Here is a 20,796-nt window from a genome sequence, read left to right as displayed (position 1 = left end):
CTAGTGTTGCTACTTTAAACAAGTTAAATTTTTTTTATTGAAGCTAGAACAGAACTTCAGAATCACCTAGTTGAACCTCTCTGCTAACAATTGTGGCATTCCAAGATATAAACTCACCACCCAATAGTGTGAAATTTCTCCAGCACCAAGTGTTATAAAAATAGTGGTGCATTGTTTGAGAAAGTATTTTCCTTTCCTTGAAGACAAAATTCACTATGAGAAGCATTCTCCAGTCAGGTGCACTTGTACAGTAACAGTTACAGAAAAGTGGAAAATAAGCAATTGTCTTGTTCAGGGAGTGATTTTCTTATCCCTTGAGACCTTTTATCTCTTACTTCAGCTTTATTTGCTCATTATTGTTCAGACTAAGATTTACTTGTAACTCCTTGACAGCTCTCTTTGGTCCTTTCCACCTGCCTGACTTTGCACACTCTCAGTTAAGTCCAACTTCTTTTACAGTCATTGCTTTAAATGCTACTTTTCTAATAATCTTCACTGTATATTCCCAATACAGTCTTCCTTTTACTCAAAAAATTGAAGACACTGTCATAAATAATTTTTTTCAATTGGTTCACACAACGTGCTTCTCATGCCTAACACTGACAAAATTCATTGTTTCCTTCCTATTTTTTACTTTTTAAAAATTGATTTAAAAAATAGAATAGTCCCTCATAATTTGTATCCCCAGGGCCTCCACAATAATTTACTTCTCCAAACTTTTGGTTTTCTAATTTTTAGTGATCATGACTTAAAGATAAGCATTAGTTTATATGCGAAAATAAGGAAGTTTTTATATTTTCAAATTTCTTAAACTTTTCTAAACATTTTTCAAAATATTACTTAATTCTGACCTTGCATAATCCTAGGTAATGTCATTAAAAATAAAATATATGAACACACATGGAATTAGGGCAAACTGTGAAGCAAAAGCAGAAACTAGTTTTTTTATTCTATGCCTATTAATGGCAAAATCCATTGATTGCCTGTAATTTGGGTTGGAAGATTAGAGACAGGTAAGAGACAGAGCCAGACTTTTCTCAGATGTGCAAAAATGGCAACAGGACAACAGCTTTAAGTTGGGTTAAGGGAAATTCTTACTTAATAGAAGCAGTTTTAGGAGTGTTAGGGTTTAAATTTTTTCATCTGGGGGGTGGAGGCCTTTGATTTTCATTTTGGTGGGGCTTTTTGTTTGGGGTTGGGATTTTTTGGGTTGGGATTTTTGTTTTCATTTTTGGTTTATTTTGCTGTCAGGTAAATACTGGAACAATAGCATGTAGTTAGTGGAATATAGATCATACATTCCTATCAACATGGTGCATGGTGTACCACTCTGATTTTCATTTGTGGGACAAACTTATGAAAATTAGTTTCTTGCAAAAATCCATTGAGACAAAATAGGAGTAATTAATTGAAAATGAGCAAGTTTTAATTACTTAGATTATTCTACATTTTTAGGTTCCTAAAGTCTAAAATTTCTCCTCATTCCTCCGTAACGAGTGCTTGGATCATGTCAAGTAGGTTGCAGTTTCTCTCACAGGTACACCCAATTTTCATTTACTGTTGCCTCTACAGCCAGTTCATAGCTGATCACCCAGCACATGCAGCATGCTTCTTCCCAGAGTACCACTCCAAGCTATTCAATGACAGAATTTCTAGTTTTGAGGTAAAAGAATTATTGCAATTTCTCTCTCAATTCCCTCTCTCTCTTTCTTCCTTTCCTGTTCCGTCCTCATCTGCTAGACTGCAGTATCACAGATGTTTATCACTTGATATAAGCATTGATAAAATGGGATAAATTTTCATTATTATCTGTGAATAAGATTTCCATCTCCAACAGTGCTGTGGAAAAGTACGTATACTTTATCCTTTCACTATAAAGAACTTTAATCCTTTGATAGCCATAGTGTGAATCCACAGGTAGCCAGGGCAACCAGCAGAACGCAGCTCAGATACAGAGAGTAAATTTATTTCATTCCCTTGCCAGCAATGCTGGGAGGCAGAGACACATGGGACACAAGGTCCCTTAGGGTTACTTCATCCTGTGGGGACAGCTGGGCCCACAGCCTCCCCCAGTGTATGAAAGGGCTTTGTGCATGCACAGTTTATCACAAGGCTGGGCTTTATTGAGCTCTCTGTCTCCCAGAGGAGGCTCAAGCATGTCTGTGAGAGTGTATTGTGTCTACACAGGAATTCGCTTCTCAAAACAGGCAGAGGATAAACAACACTAGGCATAATAAATGGAATTTTCCCGCACTGACATGCTTAGCATTCGCAGTTGCAAGTTCACTTTGAGAGAAACTATTCCCTCCTCACCAAATCTTCCAGTTTAACCTTTCCCTCCCAACAGCCATCTTCAATCCAAACCCACGTATGCACTCAGATGAGACAGGGTATCTTATGTGGGAATATTTTTCCTGTACTGCATTGCCAGTTATCTTCCTTCATGGGCACCTCCAAACCTCACACTAAACAACCGCGGCAGAAATCCCAGAGCCTCTGCTGAGGGTCACTCTTAATCCTCAGCACTGGGCCATGATTTTATTCTGTCTGCTGCCCCTCAGGTCCACTACCTCCATTCCTTTTGTGACAAACATCTTCAACTGACTCAGCTGCTCCTAAATTAAGCCCCATAAGCATTTCCTCCAATCCTACTGACCTTCTGCTGTGTTATGATTTGTAGAAGAGGCTCCTCTAATTTCAGAAAAAAGCAGTTTCCATCATCAATTTTACAGTACTAGGGAGAGCAGAAAGCCATTATTACAGCATCAGATAGTTAATCTTTTTGATTAAGGGGTGGGGTTTCTTCATGGTTTGCCTCAGATGCTCTTTTGATCCCCTGCCTGGGATAGTTATTGTATGTTTACATACAGTTACTATGTCCTTTCTTCCCTTGCCTCAGCTCTTCCACAGTTTGAGAGAATACACTTGTCTGTTACTTGATACCCACTTGGTGAAGTCATTGTGGTTTCAGAGTCTTCTTGACTTCCTTGTGTGTTGTCCTCGAGGTCCTTCACTGTGAGCACGTGGTAGATGCAGATCCCGTTGTCCCCTGTGCCTACATCTGTGTCCACTCATGGTGTACCTCCTGCCATTCCAGCAGTCTTACCTGTGTGCTGCACCAAGAATCCAAACACTGCTCACTTCTCCATCTCTCACTGCAAATGTTCTCTCGGGCAGCTCTTTGGGAACTTTTCCTATTTAAGCATAAAATTACAAAGTTGATACCTTCCAAGTGGAGGAAAATAAATTACTTCTTAATTTTGAGTAGAAAAATGTTCCCCACATATTCCTGTCATCTCCCTTTTCATCCCAAAGATGGTAGCTTCCTCCTCGTTTGCACCAGGATGAGAGTTAGGATCTTTTTCACAGAATCTGCAAAAGTCATGGGAAAAGTGGATATGGACTACTAAAGATTTTTCCTTGTTTGTTTACAGATTTCAGGAGGCTCTGATATATCCATTACTCAGCTCCAATGTAGGAATTCCTGGAAAGTCTGTGGCAGCTGAGGTGTCAGGATCCATGGAAAATACTTTCCCCTGGCAACTAGAATACATGTATATCTCACTGTGTGTTCAGCTATGTCTCCCACAGCAGGGGTCAATCTAGTAAAGCTTCCTTATATTCTGTTCATACAGCAGGGATAAGCTGGTGTTTTGTACAATCCTCATTCTACATATATATGAACAGTTCTGACAGCAAAACTGATTTTTTTGTCCGGTTTGTACTGTTTTCTTTGGAGAGTTTTTCAAAAGAAGATACAAACAGCAGCCATGAAAAATGCTTGGATTACTAAAGATAGGACATAAAATTAGTATTGCAGTAATTCTCTTATATATTAATCTGATACTGGAAGATGTTACGTAAATTCAAACGTGAAAAATTGTATATATGTATATGAGATACTGCTTTATTCTAGAGGAGACATGATTTCCCACAATGATATTTTTTTTCTCCCTGGATGAATGTTGACTGAAATGTAAAATAGTCTAGAGCTCCTTTGTCTTTTTAGGAATAAGATGTTGCTTCTCACTTGTTCTTATTGCTGTTCCACCTACCTGAAGCTATAGGAAGGTGAACAAGCAGAATGAACTTGGGCTTTTGCAGCTTTTCTCACTGGAGTCAGCCTGACCAGCAACATCCCAGCCTTGAGGAAATGCATAGGTAATTTATGAAACCAAAGAAACAGCTATGCAAACGTCTTTTTCCAATTCACTGGCACTATATTCTGTATCAAAAAATAACAGAAAATAGGCCTGAGAGAACAGCCCCTTTTAAAAGAAAAAATACATTTTGAATCATGCATATTTGATCTAGATTTAAAGACCAAACAAAAAATAAAAGCTGTAGTTGCCAACATTCTTTTAACCTTCTACAGACTCTTTCCAACAAGATGAGAATGGCAATTTTTATTTGCTAAATTAACTCATTAAGAAATGCTAATTGACCCCTTTTCTGCATTCAGTTTACTTTTCAATTGGTTCTCCCTTTCTTTTCAATTGGTTCTCCCTTTCTTCTGTCCATTTGCTGTAACTTATGTGTGTTGTCTGTGTATGTATGGGTGCACTCTTGGATATATATTAAGTTAATGTCCTGGTTATCCTGAAGATACCTCAGCTAATTCCCAAAGCAAATATTAAAAAAAAAAGTAAAACAGAAAAACACTGTTAAGGCAATTACGTCCAACTGTATGTGTTGAAGAAATTAAAGACCTCTTGCTAAGGAGAACTTTACAGTCAGCCAAGCATCTGACCAATGAGTAGCAATACAGTTTTACATTATAAATATGATAGCGGTAAGGCTCAACACTGTTGAGGAAGAAAAATCAAACAGAAAAAAAATGCAAACACAAAACAACTTCTAAAAGTTTTAATTTTCTTTTCTTCTTTTCTTAAAAAACCTTCCAGGGGGACTGGATAGCTCAAGGGGTTGGTAATAGGATACAGAGCCTTTCATCTCTAGGTCACCAGTTCGCATCCAGGCCAGGTCAGTAGTGACCAAAAATTATTACCATTTGATGGGTTTTCAGTGACCTGTATGAATTAAGTTGTTGGAAGCATTGTTGGAACAGTTGCTGGAAGCTGTTCTCTTTTTATCCAAGAAGATGTGGCTGATCTTTCCATAGTCTCAGTGGTGAGACTGCATTACCTGTTCATCTAAAGATTATCAAGTGCAAGATGCACTGATGCATTTTGCAGAAATCCTTTTTACTACAACTATTATCACTTCATAATTGTTGTAACAGTTATTGTTGCTGTTATTATTCTGCTGCCTGTTCTGGATCTGTGCTTTGGTTCAATGGATGTCAGGGTTGTTATAAAGGTAACTGCTACAGGCACTCAATTTTTGCAAAACCATTCTTTGTGTGAGCAGAGGTAACCTTAATTCATTTGAGTTGCAGAACTAAATCCCCATCTTTCTTTCTTGACATCTTTATTTTCAGGTTTTTCATCAAGACTAAACAGAGGAATTCAATCAGTGTAACACATCTGGAACATTTTTATGAGTAGGGGAAAAAAAGACAAACACTAGCTGGCCTAGAATTTCAAAGCAGCAATAGAATAGTGCAGTGTCATAGATCAGGTCAGACTTGGAACAAATTTCAGAATTTCTAATTCCATTTCTAATTTTTATGTTGTTCTCAATTCCATGCAGCTAAATAGCAACAGATTTATTAGTGGGATCTTTTCATCACCAAAAATACAAGCAATATAAAAAAAATAAGAAAGTGTTACATTTAAAAAATAAAATAGTGGTTTTATAGAAGAAAAGGATTATTCTGCTACAGAAAGATCCCATTTCTACTGTCTGGCAATGGAGGAGAACATTCTAATTGAAAAGAAAATATGCCCTGAAAACAACCTTTCTACCCAAGATCTCTAAACAGGTCCTAATTGCTGGCCCTATAATTTGGGAGGAAAAGGGGAGGAGGGTGCTGAGTGACAAATAACACAACCACAATATTCCTCTTACAAAGACCTTCTAGAGGCTGTGAAATACAGGTAGTAAGACTGAGCAGTTCTGAGGTTGCTCACAACTATGTTGGTGGTGGGGAGAATGCATCAATATTGCAGGGAACAGAGATGGACTAAGACAACTTAATGTGCTCCAATATCCATGCCAATCCTTTCCTGCCTTGCTGCAGAACTTAGATTACTGAAAGTCAGAACCCTACTTCATATTTTACATTCCTACCAGGTCCCAAAAGTTTACAGAAGAAAAAAGAAAAAAAGTGTAAACTTTTAAATAAAATATAACTTGTAAATGAGAAGCTGGAATTGGATACTTAAGGAAAAATAATTGCTCATCACAAAAGTTTTGATAGGTCTGACAGACACATGTGATTAATTTCTGTATATATCAGAAAAATGCACCTTTTTACTACAAAAGATATATTGACATCTTGCCTGCAAATATCTGAGAAAGTAATCCCCCCAAAAGTAATTCAAAATGCAAAATCAGAAGCCCTAATTATATCCTTTTTTAGATAAATGAAGGGTATTGCTAACTTAATTAATGAAACAACAAGACTGGAGCTTGAAATAAATTATGTTGATTCAAGTAGACACATATTGCAAACCTGTCTTGCTTTCGTATACAAAGAAATTAATCTTTGTTATAATCTTGCATGGAACAATAAGGCAATAAAGTGATGTCTTTAATTCGCGCATAATTCTTTTATGTAGAGCTTAGTTTCTAGATTCATGGCATTTGTATTTCCAGCTTAAATTTCAAAACTATGTTGATCAAATCTACAAGTCGCCATTTTGCTTTAAACATTTTTAAGCTATAATTTTATTCATTTTTAGAACTTTATTATGTCTACATTTTTCATTTAGCACCTTTTTTTATGTAGAACAAGTCAGTGTCAGGCATCATGTTACTACTGCCGAATGTTCTCTTTTGTTTTTCTATTAATTATTTTCATTATCTCACTTATTTTCTTTTCATTACATGTACTAATGTTAATAATTTAAAGGAATGGTGCAATGCTACAGTTATTAATATGCTGCTTTAAATTTTATAGTATTAGTTTCTGAATAAGCATTTATTAAGGAATGGTGAAACAGTATACAAAAATGTATTGCTGTAAATATGCTTATACTCTTTTCTCTTTCCCCCTGTATTTGTGTACTAGGTGGTTGTGAATGCCCTTTTAGGAGCAATTCCATCCATCATGAACGTGCTTCTCGTTTGTCTTATATTCTGGCTAATTTTCAGCATCATGGGAGTAAATCTGTTTGCTGGGAAGTTCTACTACTGTGTTAACACCACAACTGATGAAAGGTTTGAAGTCGACCAAATCAACAATTTTAGTCAGTGCGAGGAACTCATAAAAAACAATCAAAGTGCCCGATGGAAAAACGTGAAAGTAAACTTTGATAATGTAGGATTTGGGTATCTTTCTTTACTTCAAGTAGTAAGTGATCACTCTTTATCTACCTTTTCCTGTTTATAAGCAGTAGTGAAAAGCAATTCTAGCAACAAAGAGACAAAACATTTACCTGATGATTTTTATCTGTGACTTAGTAGTTCTGCTACATGGGTAATTGATTACTTTTTTCATCATAAGCAGCAAGTAGAGTCTACTATGATGAATAAAGAATCCTCAGGACATCTAATGAAATAACTTCCTATTTATGACTCCCTTAGTCCTTTAACCGCTTCTAACTTTTAAAGTTTCTAGAATTACCTGGAATGATATTCAGGTATCTAAACATTTTAAGTTTTCCCGTTGCTGGGGAAAAAAATCTCCATAGGTGTGATTAAGTCACAAAGAATTCCAGGTAACAAATCTCATCTCAGGTTTGTGGCTGCCACCAGGGCAGATCTAATCTAAAAAGCAATTCCTCATTCAGAAGAGAAATAAGAAAAGAAAAATAGCACTTGGTACTATAATCTATGAAATATTTTCATGATACTTCTGTGCAAAAGGACCTCATAGAGTTTATTTAGCAAAATCTGAGGGAAGAAGAAAGAAAATATATGCAGAGAGGTAGTAGAAGATTATGCCTTCAATATAAAAAATTTGAAGGCACAACACTGTCTATGTGTGTATTGTGAAGCAGCTACCAATCTCACCCAGCTTTAATCAAGAAAATGCTGGACTTTTACCTATGTTGTGTACCTTCAGCAATTTCTATGCTTTTTTTTTTGAGGTTACTATCTAAATCTGCAGTATCTTATGTTTAATTTTTGTTGTTTTTAAATAAGTTTCCAGATTTTATGTTGTTTATACAAAATTTCAGTAAGACAAATCATTAAAATGAAGCAGTGGTATGGACATTGTCCTGCACAAGGTCTAAAACAGTAGTTCTGAGCAATGGGAACTGCCTCTCCCAGATAATACAGCATCTTACCTGTGAGACTGATAAGTCTGTCCATTTAAATTTCATTATGATTCCTCACTTTACTGTCACATCATGAAAGAGTGGAGAGGGATCAATAGTATTAAAGAAATAAAATACTGAACTGAATACAATTTGATTTTGATAACTGAAGACTTTAAGTACTTACTTTCTTTGCCTTCTTTATGAAGTCTACTCACCCAGGGAGTCAGAATGCTTCATTACAGGTGTTGAGGAGAAACAAGACATCAACAGAACTCTTTCCAAGTAGCTTGCAACTCTCCTTCTAGTAGTAACCTATTCTACTCTGGGACACAAGTCATTACTCCAGGTTTCAGTATCCTGGCTACGCATAGATTATTTCATCTTCTATTTATTGAAAAGACACAAATATTTGCTTACATGAAGGCTTAGATTCTTAAATTATTGGATTTTTTGGGAGGCAAATGAGGAGAAATTTGCCACTCATTCCCACAATTCCAAAGGAAAAATTCATCTAGACCTACCACAGAAAGACCTAGCTCTCATGGAGGACAAGCATGTTAGTTTGTGCAGTATCTACAATGTAGAGATCTTACAAGAGCATGAGACCCCCACATAATGATGGAGGATTTTTTGTGTGAGTAGAATGTCCATGACAACAGCACTTAATTTTTCTGTATTGCTAAAATGCTTGTAAAGTCATCGAGAACTTTTTGTGTGACGTAGCAGAAAAAAACAGGGGCATTTCTGTCACTGAACAAAACATCATCCCTGCATCTTTTAGGGTTTGGTAAGTAAGCCCGTAGGAGTGATTTTGCAGTTATGAAATCATAAGATCCCTAAGACTGAGAAAGAATAGTATCAGCTTGACTTTCATTTAATGTATTGAAGTGTAAAGAATCCATGTTTTTTCACCTTCAAGAAAACAAGGCCACAATTCATAACTGTTTGAGATTCTTACATTGCTTTCTCAATCAAAAAAGATTGATAAGGTGATTTTCTATTTGATATATAAAGTACTTTGGATCGAACTCTAGAACAGGCCTCCAAAGCCATCATGTCAAAACAAACATGAGACTTGAATAGGTATATCATAGCCCTAGATATTCCTGTCCTTCCTAAACAGCTTGCAGCAATAGAAAGAAGACAAAATGCTAAAATATGACTCAGTTAGAGGTACACATTGCTGTGTCAGAAACAAAGATAAAGCTATTGAACATTTAGCAGTTGGCCTAACATTATATACTGAGTCTGAAAAATCTGATTATAAAACCATGGTTGCAAGTGGATATGCTTTCTGTTTGCCTAAAGTGAGCATTAATGGCCTTTCTACTGAATTCATTTGGTTCTGCACCTCAACAACCTCAGGCACAGACTGTTAGTAGTGCTGGACCCGAGAAATAACCCCAGGGAGGTCAATGTCATTTTTCTAAAACAATTTCTGTGAAAAGTATCAGTGCATGAATAACTGATACAAGGCCAGGAGGCTAGAAAATAAATACAGAAAGCTTCCTCTTATTCTTCATTATTTCTATTCTCCATTCTGCCCTCTGGCTCATGCCCTTTGAGTCATCCAAAGAATGCTGTAAATCCCTCCAGCTTTTCTGGGTTACAAGAACCATAACCTTACTATCTGTATCACAAATTGGAGTGAATGCTAATGGAACTTAAAAACATTTTTAAGCCAAAAAATCAAAATGAAAACAAGCCAAAAGAACTTCAAACCAAGGCACTGAGGGCCTTATTATTCTGGGAAAGACAAAAATGAAAAACTGTGAAACTTTTTTTTAATGTCTCTTGCTGTATATGAGTCTGTTCATCACAGAAACCTTTTTTTTTAAGAGTGATATGGAAAAGAAACATCTATTTCACACAGAAACACTCAAAAGCAGAGAGATAATTTCAGAAAGAAGTATTCTGGGCTCAAAAAATGCAAATGTGTCATAGTGACTTTAAGCAAAAGGAATCCTCTAACAAGCTCTTTCTTGAGTTTACTCAGCAGTGCTGGTGAATGACTTTCTTGAATGAGGAAAAGAACATTACCTAATTTTTCATTGACATTTCCTGGGTTTTTTTTCTTTCGTGGAAAGAAAATCTTTGTGTGGAAAATCTTTAGTATTATAGCAATGTTATAATTCTTTCTGCCCAAAAATACAGCCTAACAATACATGTCATTGATAAAACCAAGTTTTATGGACTTTGTTGATCAAACAAAGAATTCTGTTTTCCAGAATTCTTACATAGTTTGAAGTTGGAGTAGAATTATTCATGCCATCAGTCATATAAGTCCACATTTCTTATGTAAGATTATTTTTCTTCTATAATATAGCATAGATCATATTGTTTTATGTAGATCTTCAAGATTCTTTTTTTCATTTCTTGGTCTGAACTTGCTTGAGTATTTCTCTGTCCCTAAAGAGAAGCATCAAAGCAGAGACAGATCTGCTGGAGAAATTATCTTCACAATTGTCATGCACCACAGAGTGAAGAGGAAGAGGTTGGTGTACACAAAATGATGTGGCATCTGCCCTGATAATTTTATGGCCTTATGCCTTTTTATTTGAACGTAGTATTTGGATTCCTTGGTAAGTAAATCTCCCAGAGGCCTGCTTTTATCCTGGTCACCAGGATAAAATGTGGCAAACGAGCCACAAAGCACAATATTATACTCTACTGCTACTAATATCAGTAAGCCAACACATCTCTTGAAGTGTATGGTAAAAAAAAATCAGAAGCTGAATTCTAAGACCTAAACTTTAGGGTACTTTCAAAGTTCCAACAGGTTAGTATTTTAAAAGCAAGATGCTATTGTATCTCCAAATGGGAACGTGAATCTTCGTGGTGATTTTTTCTGGTAAAGAAATTGAGTGGTAAAACTCCAGCATGACTTACAACTTCATAAGAAATTATTTATCAGAGGAAAAAAAATCTATAACGTTTTACTAGTAGTGAAGGAGATGGAGGATTTTTGTTTTGTTGTTTTTTATAACTACATTTGAATCTGCATTTGAATGTGTGTCATTGAAATCTCCTTGGCAGAAAAAAAAAGTCTTTGGAACAGATGCTGACTTCAGTTATACTGCTGTAATCTTTGAAATCAATTAATTACTCCTGATTTAGTGTCACTGAGAATATACAATATATTTTATATGGGAATATGCAAAATGGAAACTAATAATTTGATCTCTTGGTCATTTTCTGTGTCATTTTCTTTCAGGATACAAAAATACACAAATGATACTTTATTTCTCTTAAAGAGAAGACATTGCAGATAAATATAAGCAGGTCTATGCATCTACAGTAGAAAAATGCTTTCACTGAATGGGATATCTTGACCCTCTTTCTTAATTTCTTCAAAATGTTTAATATCTTAGAGTTTTATGAACCTCATTTTGGAAATCATAAGATAGCAGTATCTTATATTTCTACTTTTCCACCCCACACTCTTTTCAAGTTTCCTTTTTAACAACAACAACAAAACCAATAATAATAATATAGCTCAGTTCAGCTGAGCTCTATTCTGCTTTATTTCCTATCACTTGTTAAAAGGTACTGTTTGTTTATAGTGCAGTACTTTAGTGGTGATGGTGAAGCTTAATGTTTTAAAATTAGTCTATCTTTTTTCATTGACTCTGTTTAGTCTAGGCTACAGTAATACGTTTGCAAAAAAATCAAAAATTATTCTGTTTTGCCTGGAGAATGATATGCAAAGATCATCATGGTCTGAATCTGAGGCAGCAGCACACATTTTGCACAAGTGCCACTCCATCATTCGCATCATCTTTCTGAAGTAAAAGTCTGCCCATTATTTTCACATGGTCTTTCAGACTGAAGTGCTCATTTCAAGTCATGATATTCCAAAAAATATAAATAGTTTACCAGGACAGAAGCAAAAGTAGCACTGTAAGACATGATGTAATCATCTTGCCCTATTTAGACCTTGTTAGATGGAATACTGAATCCTGTTTTGGTTGCCATTGCAAAAGATTAACTAGTGCAACAGAGCTCAGAGCAAAATAAGGAGAGTGATCAGAGTTCTGGAAAACAGGAGTTGCATGGGAAGATTGAAGGAACAGTGATCACTACCTAAAAAAGAAGGACAGCCACAATCAATTTGCAAAAAGTAAGAAATGCTGCATGAAGGTGATTCCTGGAGTTCTCCAGATATGTAATGGCTATGACAAGTGAGTCTTAAATGGCAACAGAAGGATGTAAGCATTAGGAAATAATAAAAGGAAGTGCCAGAATACATGCTTTTTATAAGGTTGTGGTGTATTCACCATTAAAAGCCTTAGAGAACAAGTTAAGCATGTATTAGTAATTACATAAATAGACCTTATCTACCTCCTTATCTACCTATCCCTTGCAGTCCAGATATTCCGCAAGGACTTTAAATCCTTCAGCTGACTGCTACTTGTTTCAGATTTATTCTTGATTTATTGGTCCTTTGACACTACATTTTGATTTCACCATCATACTGTTAATTGCCTGATCTTTGTATTTTCCGTGATGACGCCAAGATGTGAAAGTTGCTGTACATTGGATTCTCATCTAAGTAGAATCATGCTCTTTTCAGTATTCCACTGTTCCAAAAGTGTAAAGGACCTTTCCTTTGAGAGAACAATTTCTTCTCATTTTAAGTTCACTTTAGGATGATGCCAAACTGCTCCATGTTCTGCATAAAAAAAAGGGTTTTTGAAACTTCCATTAGAAATGAAACCTGAAAATGATGGTGATACAGTAAAAAACATGGATGAGTGTTCCATTCCTGATTGTATCCTGCAATTGTATCCTTCTACTTGGAGATGTTGCCTTAAAGGGACATCTAAAAGGGAACTAATTGCCACAAAAGAGTAAATTACTTTCTGTTTCAAACATTCTCATGAAGCAATCTACACCTCACGGTCAAATATAAAAATTTACAGAATTTGGGCAGAGGAAATACCTCCAAAATTTCAATAAATGCCATCATTTATGAGGCATATTAAATATTCAGTGCACATGAAATACTTCCTATTACTTTATCTCAGAATGTATGAGACATCTAGGCTCTGTAAAGCACAAATATATTATATTTGAGAGCATAGAATTACTAAACTAGGTAAAATCTTTCAATGTATAGTCTGATTACAGAAAAATACCTTTTTTGAGATGATCAAATTTTTAGTTCCATTTTGTTGCCACCTTTCTGACTTGGGATGGAGGAACTACATATTAGTCTTAACTGGTGGCAACTCAGTTACATAAGGCTCTACACCCAGCTGTACATAGCTCTTGCAGTTGACATCATTTGATGAACTAAAACACCTTCTATAATTTTTGTTAATTAGAAATTAGAAATAAATTAATCATGCTTACTGTTTAAAATGTTCATATCTAATACAAAGTAATGGGATACACAGCAGTATATCCGATGAGCAGCTGAATACAAAACCAAGAAGCAAAACACTTTGGAAATCTAATGCTACTAATTATTCCTGGTGCTGTACTGAGTTGCTGGAAATTATTAAATGAATTGTCTTTAGAATGCTTAAATAGGTGTGTACTATTTACAGGCTACATTTAAAGGCTGGATGGATATTATGTATGCAGCTATTGACTCAAGAGATGTAAGTACTGCAAATATTTTAAATTATCTTTTTTTCCCTGAGGTCTATCTACAAGTCCTAAACAAGCAATTGTATCCATACAATAGAATGAAAAATGAGTATGAGATTCGTGGAAACAAAATGTGGGCAACTGAATGCAAACTACCAGGTGCTATCAGCAAGAGGTAGAATAGAAAAAAAATATATTAATATAGGTGATAGGAATATTGTCCAAATACAAAATATTGGTGGCACTTTGTGCAAGGTTGCCACTTTTTTGGTTGAAATTTTCACATGAACTCTTAGGAATCATATTTCTCTTTTTTTTCCCTTTAGGTGTTAGATCAACCCAAGTATGAAGACAACTTGTATATGTACTTGTATTTTGTCATCTTTATAATTTTCGGGTCTTTTTTCACCCTGAATTTGTTCATTGGTGTCATTATTGACAACTTCAATCAGCAAAAAAAGAAGATAAGTATTGTGTTATTTCTCTTCTAAAGATATTCTAAAATAATGCAATTTTGCAGGTGCATAATATATGGAAAGTACCCACACAGCTTGTTCAAAATTGAAAAAGCTGCAGTATGTTATGACAAAATCATACCTGCAGTATTCGTTAAAGTCATAAGATTTTTCATTTAGTGAATGGGACAGATTCTTCTTTTGTCAATTCCCAGTTTAGTCTTCCTCAAGTCATCTTCTTTTTCATGACTAAATTTCATGAAGTCTTCCTGCATGATCCAAGCCCTTAATTAGGTCCCTAGATTAAAGCACTCATAATTTCTTGGAGTTTTTTCCTTCTTGTTTTTAGTTATTCTCTGAGCACACACACACAAAAAAAGCTAGCTGAAAAATAATTGCATCATGCAATTAAAGATGATGTTTTAATGATCCCAAGTATTCAAGTTCTACTTTGTGGCACTGAAAAATCTGAAACTCTATAGAGCAGGAGTGGTTTGTAACTATTTCAGGACCTTTTTTATTTATCCTTTGACAGTGCAGATGTAGATAATCTCACTGGTACAGATTGTCTGAGTAGGGAATGCCTTTAAAATTATTTTCTGTAAATCGATAAAGCAATGAAAGCTCAAGGACCAAAGCAGCTATGAATTACAAGTTTATTTTTACTTAACTGGCCTGCATCACTTTCTTTGGGTTTATGTTAATAATGAGAAATACTAAACAAGGTTTCTGGATGCTGTACATGCAGAAATGTAGAGGTAAAAGGTCAGGGAGCCTGTCCAGCTTATGGTCCATGCATTCCCACATCTTCAAGCTTCCCACACAGTCATCCACAAGGGGCTGTATCCAGTCCTATGTGTGCATTGGCATTCCTGGAATTAGGTGTCTGCAAGTATCTCTTATCTAGGAAAAATTTTCTTCAAGAGGTATGGGAAGTCTCATAGATTTTCATTCAAGCTGTCTCTAACACAAGGTTACTATGGATTTTGATTAGAAATATGAAAGACCCATAATTCCTTCTTTATCTTCACTGTCAGACTTCAAAGGCAGGTTCATGCTTTTGCTAAACAGAACAAAGAACTAATCAAAATAAAAGATTTAAGAGAGCATTTTGCTGTTAATAGTACCAATCTTCAATCTTCAGCAAAGTTTCTCCAAAGTCTGATAATCCATCTTCTCAAGAACCTTAAAGACTTCGGGGCCCCAATGCTAATGTGATTGCTAAACTAGAGATAGCTAAAGCTCATTTCTATACTGACAACCTGACTTTGTCTTTTTCCTTTGTTTCACTACAATCACAGTTCAGAAGTGACAGTATTGAGCAGCCCAGAATATCTGAACTTATCTCAAATACTCTTTACTGTATCTCTTACTATAAAAGAAAAGAGGTAATAGAAATGTTATCTTGGAGTTCCCGGGAAAATAAGTGTAAAAAAATGTTGCTTGCATTTTTTTCTTGTTTTGAGCGATACAGTAATGGATGTCCAGATTTCTAGACTAAATGCTTAGATTGTAGACAGATGCATTTGATAGCTAAGAGATTTTTCCCAATTTAATCTCCTTGATTTTTGAATCACTCAGTTTTTTCAGCACTGCATATAAATGTGATTATAACCATTTCTGATTTTATGTTTTTACTTTGGAGGTCAAGACATATTTATGACAGAAGAGCAGAAGAAATACTACAATGCTATGAAAAAGCTGGGATCCAAAAAACCACAAAAACCTATACCAAGACCAGGGGTAAAATTATTTATACACATCAGATGAACAGCTATTTACAAGGAGTTTTATTGATACAGGGAGAGTAGAAATATGCCAATTGAAAGTTGTCAGTAACCAGGGCATTAGTCAGCAGAAATGGAAAACAAAAATAAAACAAAAAAATATTTTTCATTTTTCACTTACAACTATTTTATATATGAATATGCAACACAGCAGGCCAAACTAAGTTGTTGTATTTGAGTACTCAATTAGCAACTAGTGTACACTAGTTACAATTTTATTAAAGTCTTATAAGCCTTCCCGCATGTGGTTTTCTACTTTCTTCTAACAGGAAAAATAAATAAATTACAGTTTGTATTGGATGTTTCTTTTTTCTTTCTTCCTCAGAATAAATTCCAAGGAATGGTCTTTGATTTTGTGACACAGCAAGTATTTGACATCAGCATCATGATTCTTATTTGTCTTAACATGGTTACCATGATGGTAGAAACTGATGACCAGAGCGAAGAAATGGAAAATATTTTATACTGGATAAACCTCGTGTTCATTGTCCTTTTCACTGGAGAATGTGTTCTGAAATTAATTTCACTTCGCCATTACTACTTCACTATAGGCTGGAACATTTTTGATTTTGTGGTTGTCATTCTCTCTATAGTAGGTAAGTCTTGTTAATTAAACTAAAAGGAAGGTAAAATGAACAGGAGGTGAACTTTTACTTGAACAGAGCTATGTGGTGAGCTTTTGCCATCGCAAGATTTACAGCCAAGTCATTCAACTTTACATTTTAATTTGTAATTTAGCTAAACCAACCATCAAAACTGTTATAATCATCCAACATTTATTGCACCTGCAAATATTAAGTATAACTGCTAAAACAGAAATTATGCCAGTATAATCTACAGAAAATTGTTAATTGCTACACAAAAATGCCAATTTTAAAACTGTGCTTCTAAATTTCTGTTGTGATATGGAGATTAAGCGGTAATGTACTTTGGTTTTCTTTTCTTTTTTTCTTTTTTAGGAATGTTTTTGGCTGAGATGATTGAGAAGTACTTTGTATCTCCCACACTATTCAGAGTCATCCGGCTTGCCAGGATCGGTCGAATCCTGCGCCTCATTAAAGGCGCTAAGGGAATCCGCACTCTGCTTTTTGCTTTGATGATGTCTCTCCCTGCCTTGTTCAACATTGGGCTGCTGCTCTTCCTGGTCATGTTCATCTATGCCATATTTGGCATGTCCAACTTTGCCTATGTCAAGAGAGAAGCTGGGATTGATGACATGTTCAACTTTGAAACGTTTGGCAACAGCATGATCTGCCTGTTCCAGATCACCACGTCCGCTGGCTGGGACGGTTTGCTCGCCCCAATTCTCAACAGTGGGGAGCCAGACTGTGACCCCAACAAGGCTCATCCAGGGAGCTCTGTGAAAGGTGACTGTGGCAACCCTTCTGTTGGGATTTTCTTCTTTGTCAGCTACATTATCATATCCTTTCTGGTAGTGGTGAACATGTACATTGCTGTGATTTTGGAGAACTTCGGTGTTGCTACTGAAGAAAGCGCTGAACCCTTGAGCGAGGATGACTTTGAGATGTTCTATGAAGTCTGGGAGAAGTTTGATCCTGATGCAACGCAATTCATGGAATTTGAGAAATTGTCTGATTTTGCAGCAGCACTTGAGCCTCCTCTTCATCTACCCAAACCCAACAAAGTCCAGCTGATTGCAATGGATCTGCCCATGGTGAGCGGTGACAGAATTCACTGCCTTGACATCTTGTTTGCTTTCACAAAGCGTGTTTTGGGGGAAAGTGGGGAGATGGACGCCCTCAGAATACAGATGGAAGATCGGTTTATGGCATCCAATCCTTCTAAAGCTTCCTATGAACCAATTACAACTACATTAAAAAGAAAACAGGAGGAAGTGTCTGCTGTCATCATTCAGCGTGCTTACAGACGTCACCTCTTAAAACGAACAGTAAAACAAGCTTCCTTTATCTACAACAAAAATAAAACTGAAGGTGGGGCTGGTCAGGGTATGAAGGATGAAATCCTTATTGACAAATTACATGAAAACTCATTTACAGAGAAAACAGACATAACCGCATCAACAGCAGTTTGTCCGCCTTCTTATGATCGTGTAGTAAGGCCAGTCAAAGAAAAGCATGAAAAGGAAGATAAAGATGGTCAGAAATAAGAGCAAATAGTGAGAAAAATCATATATGTGCAAAGTAGTTCATAGCCTGTAAGGATCTTGTGTTTGTGTCAACAGGACTCCTGAAGGAGGTCTATGCCAAACTGACAATTTTTACAAATATACTGTACATTAAAGGTCAGTGCCTATTAAAAGACAGTGACCCCTTGTCAGTGACTGTGACTGTGATAAGAAGAAACAACCTTGACAGGAGGTTACTGTTCTCACTACCAGCTGACACTGCTGAAGAGGAGAGAAAAATGGCTACACAGACTGTAGGGACCAGTTAAAGGGGTGTGAAACCAAGTATTTGTGTGTTTAGCATAAAACAATATGGTAACTCTATCCACTGTTTGCATTTCAACTGCCACATACTTCATATTTTTACAAAATCTGTGTTGGTGGATTCATCTTGTTTTTATTCATATGTTGTTTATTATATGTGACTATTTTTGTAAATGGGGCTTCTGTTGGGGAAGGGAATTAAGTACACCTTTACAGGTACAAGGGCCAGGTGTTCTATTATACAACTAATATACACACAGAAATTATTTGCATGAAGGCATGCTGCACTTATAGATCATGCATGAAAATAACATTAAGTCACAAAGAACAACAGATTTTTTTAGCACAGTGTTTCTGGAAAGGAATAACAGACTTTGAGGTGCTTAATTAATGTATTCATGTTGTTTCATGTTCAAACAAGTCTTAGTATGCCTGTAAAGTCCTCTACAACTCACAAAAATAGTAAATATGGTTTACTTTTTGCACAGACCATTAAGTTTCAGAACGTGCAAACTTCTTCCTAGGTCTGGAGTCACAGATTTTGTCTTTGTCAAATGTCTTTCTGCATATGAATACCAAATGAATCTGCCTCAGCCCACCAAATTGATCAAAAAGAGCCCTCTATAAAGTTGTTCTGCTTTATCCTGCAGTATTGTTTAGCCATCTTCAGCTCTCAGTAAGGTTGATGTTGTACACGTTAATGAAAAGCCCTCTGCTATGTAAATAATTTTTAACCTGTGGTGCATGTTTGAGCAAACAGATAATGACTTTAGCACATTTATTGCATCAAATATGTACCACAATAAGTGTAGTGTGCAAGCATTCAACAGGTAAAATAATGTATTATCTACCATTATAGATAGTTTGGATGCAATCAGTGCATGTTTATATTGCCTATGCTGCTATTCCTTTGACTGTCCAGGATTCTGAAACATGGGAAGCCATACATCAGAGCTAAATGAAATAAACTACTCAAAAAGACCTCATTCCTCCATACCATTGAGCAATATTTTGCAGCTGTTTAGGAGCTTATTTGTTTTACATTTCTGAATTTTCAGTGAAAGGCATATAGTGTATATCCAAACTGTACAGATGTTGAAAACTACTAAACCTGTTGAAAATAATGTTAGGATTTTATAAGCAAATATAAATACTGTAAAAATCATTTTATTTTATTTTTCAGCATTATGTACATAAAACAAGAACTGAATTTTATCTTCAGGTTAATGTCACAACATTTTTGTTACTTTCAATCCATAGCACTTTTTCACAGAAGAACTCCAGAGAACAAGACATAACTAAGTGAATGAATAATTGTAGGATCTTACTTTTTACAGTATTTGCCAACATATAAATAATTTCTGCAAAATAAGTTCATAATTTGCTTCTAAAAAGCTAAGTTGTTTTTTTATTTTTGCAGATGGGAAAATGGTCTAAACTTCAAATTGAATGTCTAAGCAGTGCCTGCATCATAAGTTTTCAGATACAACCTTTCTTTCAGAGAATCCTGAATCTTTTCTCATGTTTACTCACAGATTTTTTTTTCATTCATGCTGCACTAGAACAGTTCTAAATATTATCTAGGGTCCACAATATTTTTTCACAAAGAGAAAGTAGCAAAATTGTATAATCCAATCCATCAGGACATTTTATGTTTCTTACACAGGAAAATTAAATATAGATTACTTTTATTAAAATTATTGGCTAAATCTGTATTAGTGAACTGCATGCAGGAAAATGCTATTACCCTAACTGATGCTAACGATCATTAATAATGCGTCAAAATAATAAAGACTACATTTTTTATTGTATGTTCCTTTTGTGTTTATTGTCTGATATTAACATAAAGAAGGGGATGCTTTTAAACCGCAGAATGAGAGGATACTGAAAACCTCTACAGCAGCTATACTGTTCTTCCATGTAAGAAAATCCCTGGGATTTGCTTGTTAGTCACTAATTAGGAATTTCTTACTTTGTTAGTCCCTAATTAGGAGTTTATCACTTGAAGTGTGTTAGACAGTGAGCACGATGCTCCTGCATGTATCGGTGGCTCTGCCCTGAGTGAGTCCATGCAGCAGCTCCATGCAGTGGGTGCACAGCCACCCATTCCAGAGCTGCCCTCAGTGTGTCCCAGGAGGCTCTGAGCACTCACAGGAATGAGAACTGAGCGTTCAAGAGTTTACAAAGACAAAATGAGGACAGAAAATAGGACTAGATCC

The 20,796-nt window shown here is 35.7% G+C and overlaps 1 protein-coding gene across 6 annotated transcripts in view; it reads left to right on the top strand.

The window, feature by feature from the left end:
- LOC134421301 (sodium channel protein type 1 subunit alpha) overlaps positions 1 to 20,388 on the top strand; it is an 88,374-nt gene extending 67,986 nt beyond the window's left edge. For 4 of the 6 annotated variants that reach the window (XM_063162037.1, XM_063162041.1, XM_063162039.1 and 1 more), the window contains 6 exons: positions 7,136 to 7,417; positions 13,883 to 13,936; positions 14,252 to 14,389; positions 16,019 to 16,123; positions 16,493 to 16,763; positions 17,127 to 20,388. In XM_063162037.1, coding sequence (XP_063018107.1) covers positions 7,136 to 7,417; positions 13,883 to 13,936; positions 14,252 to 14,389; positions 16,019 to 16,123; positions 16,493 to 16,763; positions 17,127 to 18,295 — 2,019 coding nt within the window. In that variant the 3' untranslated portion in view covers positions 18,296 to 20,388. The remainder of the gene's footprint in view (positions 1 to 7,135; positions 7,418 to 13,882; positions 13,937 to 14,251; positions 14,390 to 16,018; positions 16,124 to 16,492; positions 16,764 to 17,126) is intronic. The other 2 variants (XM_063162042.1, XM_063162043.1) reach the window with 1 other exon arrangement.
- Positions 20,389 to 20,796: the final 408 nt, after the last annotated feature.

The sequence above is a fragment of the Melospiza melodia genome, chromosome 8 (assembly GCF_035770615.1).
Source record: "Melospiza melodia melodia isolate bMelMel2 chromosome 8, bMelMel2.pri, whole genome shotgun sequence".
Taxonomy (NCBI): Eukaryota; Metazoa; Chordata; class Aves; order Passeriformes; family Passerellidae; genus Melospiza; species Melospiza melodia.
This window is presented reverse-complemented; position numbering and strand designations above follow the sequence as displayed.